This window comes from Carassius carassius, chromosome 23 (assembly GCF_963082965.1).
Source record: "Carassius carassius chromosome 23, fCarCar2.1, whole genome shotgun sequence".
Taxonomy (NCBI): Eukaryota; Metazoa; Chordata; class Actinopteri; order Cypriniformes; family Cyprinidae; genus Carassius; species Carassius carassius.
This window is the reverse complement of record NC_081777.1, coordinates 16,315,274-16,328,385: the sequence shown is the minus strand read 5'-3', so window position 1 is coordinate 16,328,385 and position 13,112 is coordinate 16,315,274. Positions and strand designations below refer to the sequence as shown.

The following is a 13,112-nucleotide window of genomic DNA, read 5'->3' as shown; positions in this document are numbered from 1 at the left end:
CTGCCATCTTTCAGAATGACACCTAGAATAACAATTCTGTGAAATGCGGGACGCCTGTTCTGTGATAAAGAAGACACAGATATGTCTGGGTTGTTGCAGTTGCTGTTATGTTTTTTTCTGACCTTTTTTTTTCACCACAAATGAACTTGCAAAAGGGCTCTTGCTCGTCACTCCACCTTTGTTTACTTCCTCAAAATGGCTAATCTAAAACTTTCACATAGTAAGAAGAACTTACAGTACAGAGTTATTTCTGAGAGAATACGTGTTTTTTTTTTTCAGTAACAGGTGAAGCTAGACTTGTATTCTCCTGTAAATATATATTTTTTTCTTGCTCGACCAGTATCTTCAGTAAATTTCTTGCTGCAAATTCTGCAATTGTGATTGCATAACTGAAGAAACCACATAGGCACCCATCATCTGCCTTCAGTTTTTAGTGCTTAAAATTACTACGGTATTAAAAGAAATTAAACTGAAATGTCCCTTCAGGTTACTCAATGACTTTAAATAGAAACTGGTTCTATCAAGCCTGAACAGGCTGTTAATTGCTTCATCTGTTAGGTCATTCAGAACACAAAATTCCCATATGCTAGCCATTGTTTGCACCACAATACCATTGTTACTATGGTCAGGGCCATCACTAGGAATTCTAGGCCCTGTGCACTAAATTTTCTATGGGGCTCCTTCAAAATCACGGAGTGGGTAGGTTGGGGTATACAGGGTTGTTCGCGATCACGAAATCATGTTCATTTTGCAATCGCGGAGGCCCCACAAACCTCCCTCTAAGCACTATGCACTCTGTCACCCATTTCCCCCCATTAGCGACACCCATGACTTTTGCTGGTCAAATCTGTGGTAACGTGGCAAACATTCTTGTAAATATTTATATGATTTATTCACAGTTTTAAAGAGCTCTCACAATGTATATTATGTCCCCTTTTAAATATAATACACTAACACAACTAATTTTTCCACACACTTGTAGGCCTATTAATTTAAAATTGATTTAGCGCAGTACTGTTCAAGTGAGGAGAAAACAAAACAGATACAAGGTGATTAAAATGGTGAAACACTTAAAATAAATGGCGACCAGTCTCCGCTTTTCATTTAAAAACACGTTATGAAGCTGGCAATTCGACTACAGAATATGAATACATCAGGAAGTGGTTTATTAAATGGTAGTCTAAGTTAGTGTTATTCACCATAGTAACCTAATACGTTATCTCACATTTAAATAGGCCTATGATACTGCAAATAACTGTAGGTCTAGCTTCATTGTTATTTCCGGAGTGAGTTTGTGAGAGTTTGTGAGATGCTACGACGCCATCTATCGGTCGCTTCACATGACTACAGGGCAGCACGCAGCAAACCTGAGCGAATGCACTCGGTTTCCCAGTCTTCATTACGTGCTGTCCGAGCATGCTCTCTGAAGTGCCAAGAAGACCCCCCGAAATCCATCAGCATCCTTCTTACTCCATACTCAGATGTAGTTGCAGGTGGACTTAGGAGAGAGGAGGGACACGCTCAGAGATGACACTTGGATGGAGATTTTGGAGGTGAGGAGTGATGCCAGCTGTCATCTTTGTATGTGTTTGTGGCCTGTTTGAGTTTATGTGTGTGTGTGTGTGTTTGTGTGTGTGTGTGTGTGTGTGTGTGTGAGAGAGAGAGAGAGAGAGAGAGAGAGAGAGAGAGAGAGAGAAAGAGTGTGTGTGTGTGTGGTTCGGTGCAGCACGTTGACTGTATTTTCCTAGAGTAATTTTAGGGGTGTGTTGCTTATGCAGCTGTCAGACTGTCTAGCCGATTGGTGGTTTCTGTGTGTGTCTATGGATGCAGAACAGGACAATATATGATTGAAAATATACATACCTTGGCTGTCTTATCCATCTGTAATTCTGCTGCACATCTATCTATCTATCTATCTATCTATCTATCTATCTATCTATCTATCTATCTATCTATCTATCTATCTATCTATCTATCTATCTATCTATCTGATTGTTTAATTGGCCTGCTGGCTCAGTTCCCTTGGGTTGATTTTTCTTTTATCACTTACATTCCTGTTCCAGACTCACATCATTAAAATGTGATGTTTATACAGTATATTTTATCATTTAACCTAGTTTCATAATTTATACCACTCTTTTATTTCCAAAGGAAGGTTAAGCAGGTAAAAGTAATGCTTCAGCATTATAATAAAAAGGTATTCTACTTCTCCAGCACCCTCCTTTTAAAAAAAATAAAATAAAAAATACGGCCTCATCCTGCACATAGCCTTTTGTGTTCTAATCATTTGTATCCTAATCTTTCGCAATTATTATTTTTTTCACATTTTCATTAATTTTATATTATTATTAATAAATATTATATAATTACATACTATTTATATATAAATGTTATGTAATTGTATAAAATGTATATTATATTTATATTTATTAAAATATATGTATATTTGCTTTTACATAAATGAAAAAACATATAATATATGTATATATTAAACAGTACATTCATATTCAAATGTAGTGCCTGAAATAAATTTCAATCGGTTTAGCTGTTAATTCGCTGTTTGTATTCTGTTTCAGTCACAGCGCGTGCTGAGCACACATATGTACCCAATATATCCGTCTGTGTTCAGCTCACTATAGGACTCCATTTGTCCTCAAGCTGATTACTGTCTGTTTTGCACAAATATTGTCAAAGCATATCACAAGTTCTGCAAACTAAATGGATGTCATTGTCTGATTCATTCTGATGTAATTCAGGCTTCTCGTATGGCTGAGTATGCGCGTGTGTGTCTTAGTGTCTTCTTCCAGACATCACACACAAGCACATTTGCCATTTATAGCTCGCTAGACCTGTGGGAGGATCAGTTTTAGGCAAAGGGGGTGGTCCACTTGTGTAAATATGGTTGCGGTGTGAATGTGTAAGAAGGTAGAGCACCATCCACGAGATCTGAGAGCAAGGAAGCTGAGGGAGAGAGAGAAAGAGAGAGAGAGAGAGAAAGAGAAAGAGAGAGAGAGAGGAGCAGCTCTGAATCTTCTGTCACTCTCTCTCACTCCACCGTGAGAGCTACAGGACTCATGCTGTCCTCCAGCACACCCACACACACACACTGAAAGAGAGAGAGAGAGAGAGAGAGAGAGAGAGAGAAGACACCGAAACACACTGAAGAGAAAACGGAAGGATTTTCTGATTTCTCCTGAGGAGCTGCAAATAACCCTCGGAGAAGGATGGCAGAGGGAGAAGGGGGAGATGAAGAGATACAGTTCCTACGGACGGTAAGTAATGCCTTCTTGACCTATTTGGATTTCATAATAATACTTTTAAAAATGCTTTTTGGGGGAGTCTCAAAGTTATATCTCAACGTAAGAGTTTTAGCTAGTTATTGCCCGTGCATTATGGATATTTTTGAGTATACAGGCCCAGCATAGACACTGAGGGGGCGCTCATGTTTCCCTTCCAATATTTAGGCTAGTGGTTAAGTAGTAAAATGCAAGATTCTTAAACTTTTTTATCTGGTCCCCCTCAATCCTGAACATTTGGTGACATCATTAATGTAGTTAAAGTATTAGAAATGTCCCTGCATGTGATTGGTGATCTGTTTGTTAGTTTGTTTTTAAGAATGCACGCTCATTTATTTGTCAGGTGCTTAAACCACGATAACATTAGTGAAATTTTGCATGCAAAAATGCAAAAAATTGCTATTTTGGAGTGATGTACTATGTGAAAATACTTTCAAACAAAGATGTTTTCCAAATTTGCGTGAACAACTTGAACCCTTTGGAAAATCTGTGCAGGGAAATCTCCAAAGGATTTTTGTAGAAATCTTGTAGATTTCTATATAATTTTCGAGGATTTCGAAGGGGAAAATTAAATATTAGTAAATGTGATTGCACTATAACAGATATTTTGTGAACTTCCCCATACACATTTGTGGTCTCATTCATTGGGCTGGTTTGTTGAATTGTTCCCGTGATGGTTTTTTTTGTACAATTTTTGATTGACATTTTTGCAAGCCTGGTTCTCACCCTGTATTTAGTTGACCCTTTTGTATAGTGGCCCACGTCTTTTGACCTGCTTAAGGAGTTGATAGGCTGCCTAACAACTCAGTGAGGCATGCGATCTCTAATCGTGGACATGTCCTGGTTTTATTGTTGCTGACTGTGAACTCATGTTGTATGCTGCATTTTTTTCCACTTATTCTTATTCTGTCATTTGATGGATGTACATGAGTGAGTGTGGATAGACAGCGGCTGGTGCATCTGTTTGCAACATTAGCTATTTTTACCTCAAGAAAGGAGAGACTTTCAGAACAGGAGTGAAAGACGCAACAAGCGGGCCATCTCCTTGAGGGGAGACAGCTGGCCTCTGCCCCCTCATCTCTCAAACTGAAGTAGAGCGTAAGCGAGCAGAGAACTGCTTAGACACTCTATAGGGCCAGACATACAGTACAGACAAAACCAAAGGTTTGAGGGAAAAGTACAAGAAAATAAAACAAAAACAAGCAGGACTGGAATTATACAGCAATTGTGGCACTAGGAGATTGAAAGATTGTGAAGAAGAAGGATTAAGTGGATGATTTGGAGCTGAGATTGTCAAAGTTTTTAACCGCTAAGTAAAAAATAAGAAAAAATAAATAAAATAAACAAAAATACACATGGGGCTTGGGCCCACTAGGGGGCCTCAGCCAATTTCCAAAAAGGATTTATGATTACTTAAAGTAAATATTAATGAAATAGAAAATGTAATCGAAAATAAAAAAATGTTTACTCTTCCAGCTTAGACCATAGTCCTTGACATTTTGTTAGAAAAGATATTGGTCCCATTTTTGGCACTAATTCCAAAAAGCACATTATATGAGCAGGTTCATACTTTATAAAATGTCTTATAGAAGTCCTATAACATCCTAAATCCCCTTGACCGAAGTAAAGTCACTGTACACACAGACCCATTTTATTTTATTGCTCTTAAAATGGCAGCAACAGTAATATAATGAAAGTTACAAGACAAAGCCATTAGCTAACACTGCATTTAAAAGGTAAAATAGTTAAAAAACTTCACTTGTAATATTGATTCAATTCATATATAACAACAACCTGTGAACGTTTATCAAATTTCTTCAGGAATTTCACCTGTTTTTACATCCAGTGGCTCTGCAATGTTGTGGCATCTTGAAACTCATTGATTTTTATTGAGTGACGACAGATTGTCTGTTCCAAGATGGGTGATATATTGATGTGTATGGAGCGGTCAAATCTACCTATACATATCTATGGCTATCCGTTTTATAAATGGATGCCTTTGATATACTGGATGTTGAAGAACATTTTGTTGACTTTTGAGACGTCTGTCTGGAAGACCGTCAATCCATTTGTCCAGTCGGATCAGCTGGTATCTCCTAATACACCCTCATGCCTCTTTTGGGAATGCTAATAAGAGTGTTATGTGGATGACAATGCTGCAGAGAATCCCTTTATGATCAAAGGTCAACTTTTTATAATCTTCACGAGACATCAAAACCAAGTCTTACAGCTGTTCTGTGCCCACACATGCGTAAACAGAGATTTTTGTATTGACGTTGGATAGGAAGGAGACTTGTGGAAATGATTCTTTACAGCTATCACAAGATTTTAAATGAAGTTCTAACACGTGATCTCTGGACATTTTGCTCTTTTCATTAAATAAATAATTATTTTCAATTGTTTTATGGTTCATCTGTCGTGAAGTATGAATTCTTTGTGTGTGTGTGTGTGTGTGTGTGTGGTAGAGGTGACCCACCTCGTCCTCTCAACACACCCACTTTCACTTTCTGTGTTTTATATATCACTGTGAGGACTGAAGAGGTGAGGGATGAGTGGACGGGAGAGAGGAGTGTACTGTATATGTAGTACACTTCAAAATAGGTTTTTACCCAAATCAGACATGAGAGAACATATTCTGTCAACGTGAAATTGCAGACCCTATTTCACTTTACTTATTGTGAACAGTGCATGTTATTTCAAGTCAAATTGAATATTTTAGCTTAAAACTTTAACTAAAACTATTAGAAATTATTTTTGTTGATTGAAATAAAGCTAAAACGCATTTAAATATAAAGATTAGATTTGACGTAAACTTAAAAACTTTAATGAAAATAATACAAAATACAAAACAAAAGAAATAAGATTAAGTTCAAGTACTAAAACAAAACATGAAGCAAGCTAAAAAAAATATATTAAAACAAACTAAAATGAAAATGAAAACAATTCATCTGATTAATACATACTAGAATATAAATAATAATAGTCTCAATAGAGTCATTTTCCTCTGAAAGATTATTCGGTCACTCTTTATTTTAAGGTCCAATTTTCTCTCAGAGGGTTAACTAACTATTAATCAAGATTTTTGCCTCAATAAACTCCTAATTACTGCTTATTAGTAGTTATGTAGGTCTAGTTGTTAAATTTAGGTATTGGGCAAGATTAAGCAATCTAAAATATGGTCAGGCATACCATGTGCTTTATAAATAATAATAAACAGCCAGTAATATGTTAGTAATATGCATGCTAATAAGCAACTAGTTAATAGTGAGTGAGAATTGTTCCCTAAACCAAAGTGTTACCGAATCTTCTTTTTCCATTTGGATAATGTAATTATAAGCTAGGCATAGCCATAAATAGCCGTTGCTATTTAGGATTTGTTTTAGCAGACTTCCATTAAAGTCTGGCTCTGGACTTTTCACAATGCAATCAATAAAGATAGTAATGATATCCTAATTTTTTTTTCTTGTTTCCTTTGAAAAGTTCAGAATCCAAAAGTAAAATGGGTTACCAACAGGGAGAGTGAAAAAGAAGAATGTGTTAAAGCGGCATCCAATCTTTTTTTAGGCTTTCTTACTGAAATATGTTTGATCTTCTTTATCTGCATGTATGCCAATAACACCATAACAGGTGCAGGTAATGTGAGATTTTCTTTCTATGTATTTCAGAGCTAATGTTGCAGTATTATGTGCTGTGTGGAGAGTGTGTGATTGCTGTAATCCATACAGTGACTCAGCATGTGTGGGTCAGTCGAGATCCAGCAGTTTTCTGAAGGGCTCAACAGTGTGGGTCCATGGGGGAATCCTTTCACCGAAAGTTTCTGAGACTGTTTCTTTTTCCTTTTGTCATGCCATGCCTCTCTTTCATACTAAGAGCTGTGATAAAGAAGTAGTGTGACAACCCTAGTGCTCTAATAGAGACATCACCCAATCAACGATTCCATGGCAGCATTTTCATGCAGTTCCAGAATCACATGGCATTTACAGCTCAGGTGATTGACTCAAACAACTGCCCAGGGACAAAGATGGCATATTTCAAAGGGGGTCCTGCGCCAGCCAAGCAACTGCCATTGAGATGAACGCAAATGCTAACGGATAGCTTTCTCCAGATTTTACTGTGCTCCTTAAGGGTGTTGAAAATAAAGAGATGGAAAATAGAGAGAGAATAGCATCAGAGGTGTTGGAGTGCATCTGAGGGGGTATTCGGGTTCCAGGCTATAACAGCAGTTTCCTTTTATAGTTTCACCACTATAAGCTCCTGACACTCAGGAGGGAGAGCAAGAGAGTCTGTGTCCTACTTCGTCTTTGCCTGAATTCGTAGGGAGGAAAGCAAGTGTGTGTGTGTGTGTGTGTGTGTGTGTGTGTGTGTGTGTGTGTGTGTGTGTGTGCACATGAAGCATAAAAACAATTCATCACTTCTGTAATCAATTTTACACTCTTCAAAAGTTTTTTTTTTTTTATGAATATGTGGTTCCATGAAGAACCTTAAACATCCATGAAACCATTCCATTCTGCAAAAGGTCCATCACACTCTTGAAAATAAAGGTTCTTTATTGGCATCATGAAAGGTTCTTTATAATAGAAAAAGGAAACCATTAAAAAGTTATTTTAGGAACTGATCACTGAAAGCCACTTTGGGGAACCCAAAATGGTCCTTCAATGGAAATCCCTTTCATGGATCCTTCTTTTATATATATATATATATATATATATTTAAAAAAATTTATATATAGATTTAAAAAAAAAAAGTTCTTCTCACTAAAGAATGGTTTAAAGGCTGTTGTGGTGTATTGAGCATTTAAGCATCTCAAATTCTTATTAATATGGGTATTTAGGGGTTATGTGTTATGCAAAATTTTTTTCCCTAAACACAAATCTGTGACGATCTGCCTCAGAAATGAGGAGAGAAGGATCTAGAATCACTAATTTTAGTGCTCAGTTATGCCGATAGAGCCCACAATAAGGGCTTGACTGTCCTTAATGGGCGGTGAAGAGAGGTGTGAGGTGTGTGTGTGTGTGTGTGTGTTTGATGGAGGATTAGACCAGGATCTCTTCAGAAGATTCCTCAGGTCTTGAATGTGTAAAGCAGGAGTCCTCCTTAGGCTTATGTTTTGCTTAGCCCAGATGATCAAATCTACACCTCAGCCCTAACAGACCATCTGTTCCCTGACAGCCAGGGTTCATGTGTGCTGTCTTGAGCACATCGTACACAATAAACAGGTGTTCCTTCTGCTGCTCCAATGCCTTTAAAGAGAAGAATTATTTACGTCAGCTAGAAACTTTAACTGTCCCCTGAGTCCACGACTGTACTGTAATGTGTGATGGAAGATTACTCATGTCATGGCTCAGATTATAATGCAGATGTGCCGGCTTCATACTGTAACTTTCCTCATGTTCCATATTTGTACGTTTCTTTGGATAGTAGGGTCTGTTAAAAGTCTGAATGTAAATGTCGATCTTGGCATCAAAATAATACTCAAAATTGTATCATAGAATGTTATATCTGCTCATTAATATTACATAATTATTGTCATTAGTCATTAGTAAGTCGTAATTTCATAATTTTGATTTGTAACAGGAAGGGCTCATTACTTTCATAACTATGTTATGCTCACTCTTAAATTCATAAAAAGGGGATTTTCACAGTGAAGCCATGGAAAAAAAGTGTTTGGGCTCTCCAAAAAACCTTCAAGAAATCAGGAAACTTTTTTAAAAAGTATGTATGTATTATTATTATTTTAGTTTAATGATATTAAAAACCTTTTTTTCCACAATAAAGTTCCACAAAGGAAAGGTTCTAATGGTGTTAATGTTCACATTACACACACAGTTATTCATACAGTTATTAATCATACAGGTTGAGAAAATGTAATAAACTTGAGGCAAAAAGCTTTAGGACTTTTTTGTATTTAATCAACTCAGCTTATGGAAAAACAATGAACAATGAAGAGTAGTCCGTGCTTTAATCAGACGTAATATAATACTCAAAAATAATAATGATTTTACTTGTGAAACCAAGTTCAGTAAGTTTTCATTTTAAATTAAAATGAGCATTAACATTACATAATCATGTAGAACCAGTTTGTCTAAATTTTTCATAATAGTTTGTTGCGCAAACTGAAAAAGACTGACTAGTTACAACTTATACAATAAAATGTAATCAAAAGAACTAATTAAAGCTAAAATATCAATTCATTTTGACCTTTTTCTACATTCAGTAGTTCAATAAACATTTATAATATAGTTTGTCTGACAAAGTGAAAGTGGAAATTATATAGTAATTAATAATTAAGTAAAAAAAAAAATTTTTTTTAAATCTGGTAGACCTGGAATGGATATCATCTCTCCAATCACATCTTTATTTGAAAGGTTTTATATATATATATATATATATATATTAGTGCTGTCAACGTGAGATCCGCGTGTCTGTCTGCTCTTAAAGGAACAGCAGCCAATAAAACTTCCTGTCAGTAAAGTTAAAGAACAAAGGGAACAGAAAAAATGACTCGCTGCTCTTGACTAAATAACTTTTGTAGTTTTAATAAGGATTAACTATTTAATTTATAGTTTATGCAGTGCAGACTGCATATAACTTTGATAACTTTATTAAATTGCTGTATATTTCCTAACTGTTAAGACAGGAAGGGCAGGAGTAAACATGACATTTATTATGGGTTTATGTTAGCATTGTGTTAAGTTTACTTAAACTGTTATATTTTTGAAGCCTAATAATAAATGTAAAAAAATAAAAAAAAAATCAGTAGCTGTATTAATATCAGTAATACTGGCCTTCATTCATAAAAAGATGCCATTTAAACAAGTATTTAAAATATACTGTCTTTATGTTGTTTCTACATTAATTTGATTAACTGTGAAATTATTACATTAAAGAATATATTAAAAACGTACAAAAACATTTCTTTTTTTATTGCGATTAATTGCGATTAATCACAGAAAAAATGTGTGATTAATCTAGTTAAAGTTTTTAATCGATTGACAGCACTAATATATATATGTATATTATTTCAATGAGCATATTATGTATATGATTTAATAAATATGATTTAGTTCTCATGTCTTTGTTTTGCTCACTATTTTGGTCCATAGTAATATAACAGAACTAAAAATGCACTTACTCGAAGAACATCTGTAGATTACAGACTACATTGAAGTAATAGTTCATCTGTCATCTTCTACTCATTCTCGTATGACTTACGTTCTTCTTTGGAGCACATGATATTTTGAAGACTGCTGGGAACCAGTCTTTGCTTGTTGGATAAACAAATATACAAGATTAATAGGCTTGTGTTATATTCATCTAAACAATGACCCATGAGCACAGGTAAGAGCTTCTATGAGTCAAACATTTTGAAATTCAGTTGGTGAAGTCATGGTTATGACTCACAAAACTGCAGATTTTTCATGTTTAAGAGCTCAAGATTTTCAACTGTTGCTGAAACTGCCTCAGTGATGAGAACCTTTATAAGTGGCTCTCAGGTAGACCCCTGAGACCAAGCAATAGCACAGTTATCATGCTTACAGAATAAGGGGTAAACGGTTTGTTTGTTTAATCCACCAAACGTTTTCATCACTGTGCCATTAGTCAGTTTTTGATAAAATCAGAAGATGATTTTTTTTAATAGTTTTATCAGATGTTCCACTGTAAATGTAGACTGTTTTCTGTCTTAATGTTAAAAAATCTCAAGTTGTTCCGCTTGCTGAGCAAACATATTCATACTGATACTGCAATGATTTTAATACACTTTCTATTTGACCATTTCAGACTGATTGTGACATTAGACTAGTTTTCAAATCTAAAAAATATATTTTTTGGATAAAATTAATGTTTTTACTAATACTTCTTTCATGTGACAGGTTTCAGTGGTTAAAAAAGTTGTACGTGGGATATTGCAGTTAATGCATGGTTTTGTGTGTGGCTGTGGGATCAGAGACTATTCTGCCCTGAAAAAGCCTCTGAACTATTTGCCAGTCAGCAGTGGAGGGGAATGTGAGAATGACAGGTGCACTCACCCAAAATAGCAATGTTAAGGAGTGGGGGAAGTCCCATGGCAGAGTGAGAAAGAGAGACACTTGGAGAAGCCTAAAGATGGATGAAATTGGAAGGAATCAGCAAAACATGTTTTGGACCAAACGAAAAGCAATAAAGTTTCAAGTGATGGTAATGCTGTATTAATGGCAGAGAGATGCGTTTATAAGTGTAAGGTTTATGTGTGTTTGGAATAGATTAATATAAGTTTCCTGTCAAGTAGAGTAATAACTAGAGTAGCCTCATAAAATATTTGGCCACTAAAATCATCTTTTAAGATGTATGAATGCCACTGAATTAACATATCAAAACAACTGGAGTTTTTTTTTTAAGTAAGATAAAGTAGCACAGGCCCAGCTTTTTTGTACCCAAAATATGCTTGTTAGGTTGTATATGAGGTAATTCTGTTCATAGACAAAGCATTTAGACTAGTTCTAGTTGTCAGATAGTAAAATGTGTTTATATTTAATGCAATATAATATCACCTTGACCTTAGTCAGTTGTATGTAACAGCAGCAGTGGCTCAGAAAATGGCATTTATTTGTAAATGGCATTTGTTTTGGTATTTTGCATCTAATACCATTAAATCTTTGAAGTGTCTAAATACTTTTTGAGGGCACTGTGTAAAAAAAAACAGACTCGTACTTTGTATATAGACCCCCCTCACCCCATTTTGTTTTTATTTAAGACAGTCCACCTTATGAACACAGAAATGCTGCCTGTTTCTGCGTGCATTTATGTGGCTGTCAAAATGCTGGCAATCTTTAAAAAGCTGTGAAGTGGGACACTGACAACCGTTTGGTCGTCCTCTTCACCTGCTGTAGTTCTGTCTTCTTGGTAAGTGATATCTCCTTCCTGGAGTGACTGCCTGCATTAAGATCTGCTATCAAATCCCTGTCAACTGAGCTACACTGATGTTATGACATTGCACACACGTTCCTCTGAAGCTAGAAAATATATGCTGCTCTTTAAAGGTGCATGTCTTATTTCTGAAGCTGTAGGAATGATAAGGTTCTGCATGGAGCCACCAAATACATTTTTGGGGCTTTTCCTCTTTTAACTTTCAAGATATCATTGGGCATGCAAAACAAAAAGGTGAATTGTCAAAAAATTATTTTAACCAGATTTCTCAAACAAACTAGAGTTTAGCTAGTGCAGAGAGTATTTTATAATCCCCCCAGTTCACCCAAAATGAAAATGCTGTCATCATGTATTTACTTGCATGTTGTAATAAAAGCTATTATTAAAAATTATTATATTGATTCGATTAAAATTCTAAAGATGTTTATTAATACAAAGATAATATATAAATAGGCTGATATTTGATTGATTCTGGCAAAATGAGTCATGATGAGCAAAATTGCAATAATTCATTATTTTTATTTTCTTTTATTTTTAATTCATACATTACATTCTCCATTAAAAGACGTCAAAACGTCAAAGTGTATGATTTGATGTAATCAGACGGAATTTGACTGACCTACACCCATTTGAAGTCCATAGAGTCTGCAAAGTAAATTTTGAGAAAAATCGATTTAAGTTTTCTGAAGGTTACAAAGCAAAATCACCTATCATTGCATCCTTATCCTCCAGTTCTTTTCTTAATAAATTACTGTATTAATAATCATAATATAGCTATTTTAATTTATTATTATAAGAACAGATGCAATAATCAGTATACAAATATAAGATAGAAACAAATAATGCATTACCTTTTTAATTTTACATCTGAACAAATGCATTCAAATAGGAAAAACAAATAATCAAATGTAA

General features: G+C 35.2%; 1 protein-coding gene across 13 annotated transcripts in view; it reads left to right on the top strand.

Annotated features, from left to right (window-relative positions):
- Positions 1-2,983: 2,983 nt before the first annotated feature.
- LOC132101371 (ryanodine receptor 1-like) overlaps positions 2,984-13,112 on the top strand; it is a 110,599-nt gene continuing 100,470 nt past the window's right edge. For all 13 annotated transcript variants that reach the window (XM_059506284.1, XM_059506283.1, XM_059506280.1 and 10 more), the window contains exon 1: positions 2,984-3,272. In XM_059506284.1, coding sequence (XP_059362267.1) covers positions 3,225-3,272 — 48 coding nt within the window. In that variant the 5' untranslated portion in view covers positions 2,984-3,224. The remainder of the gene's footprint in view (positions 3,273-13,112) is intronic.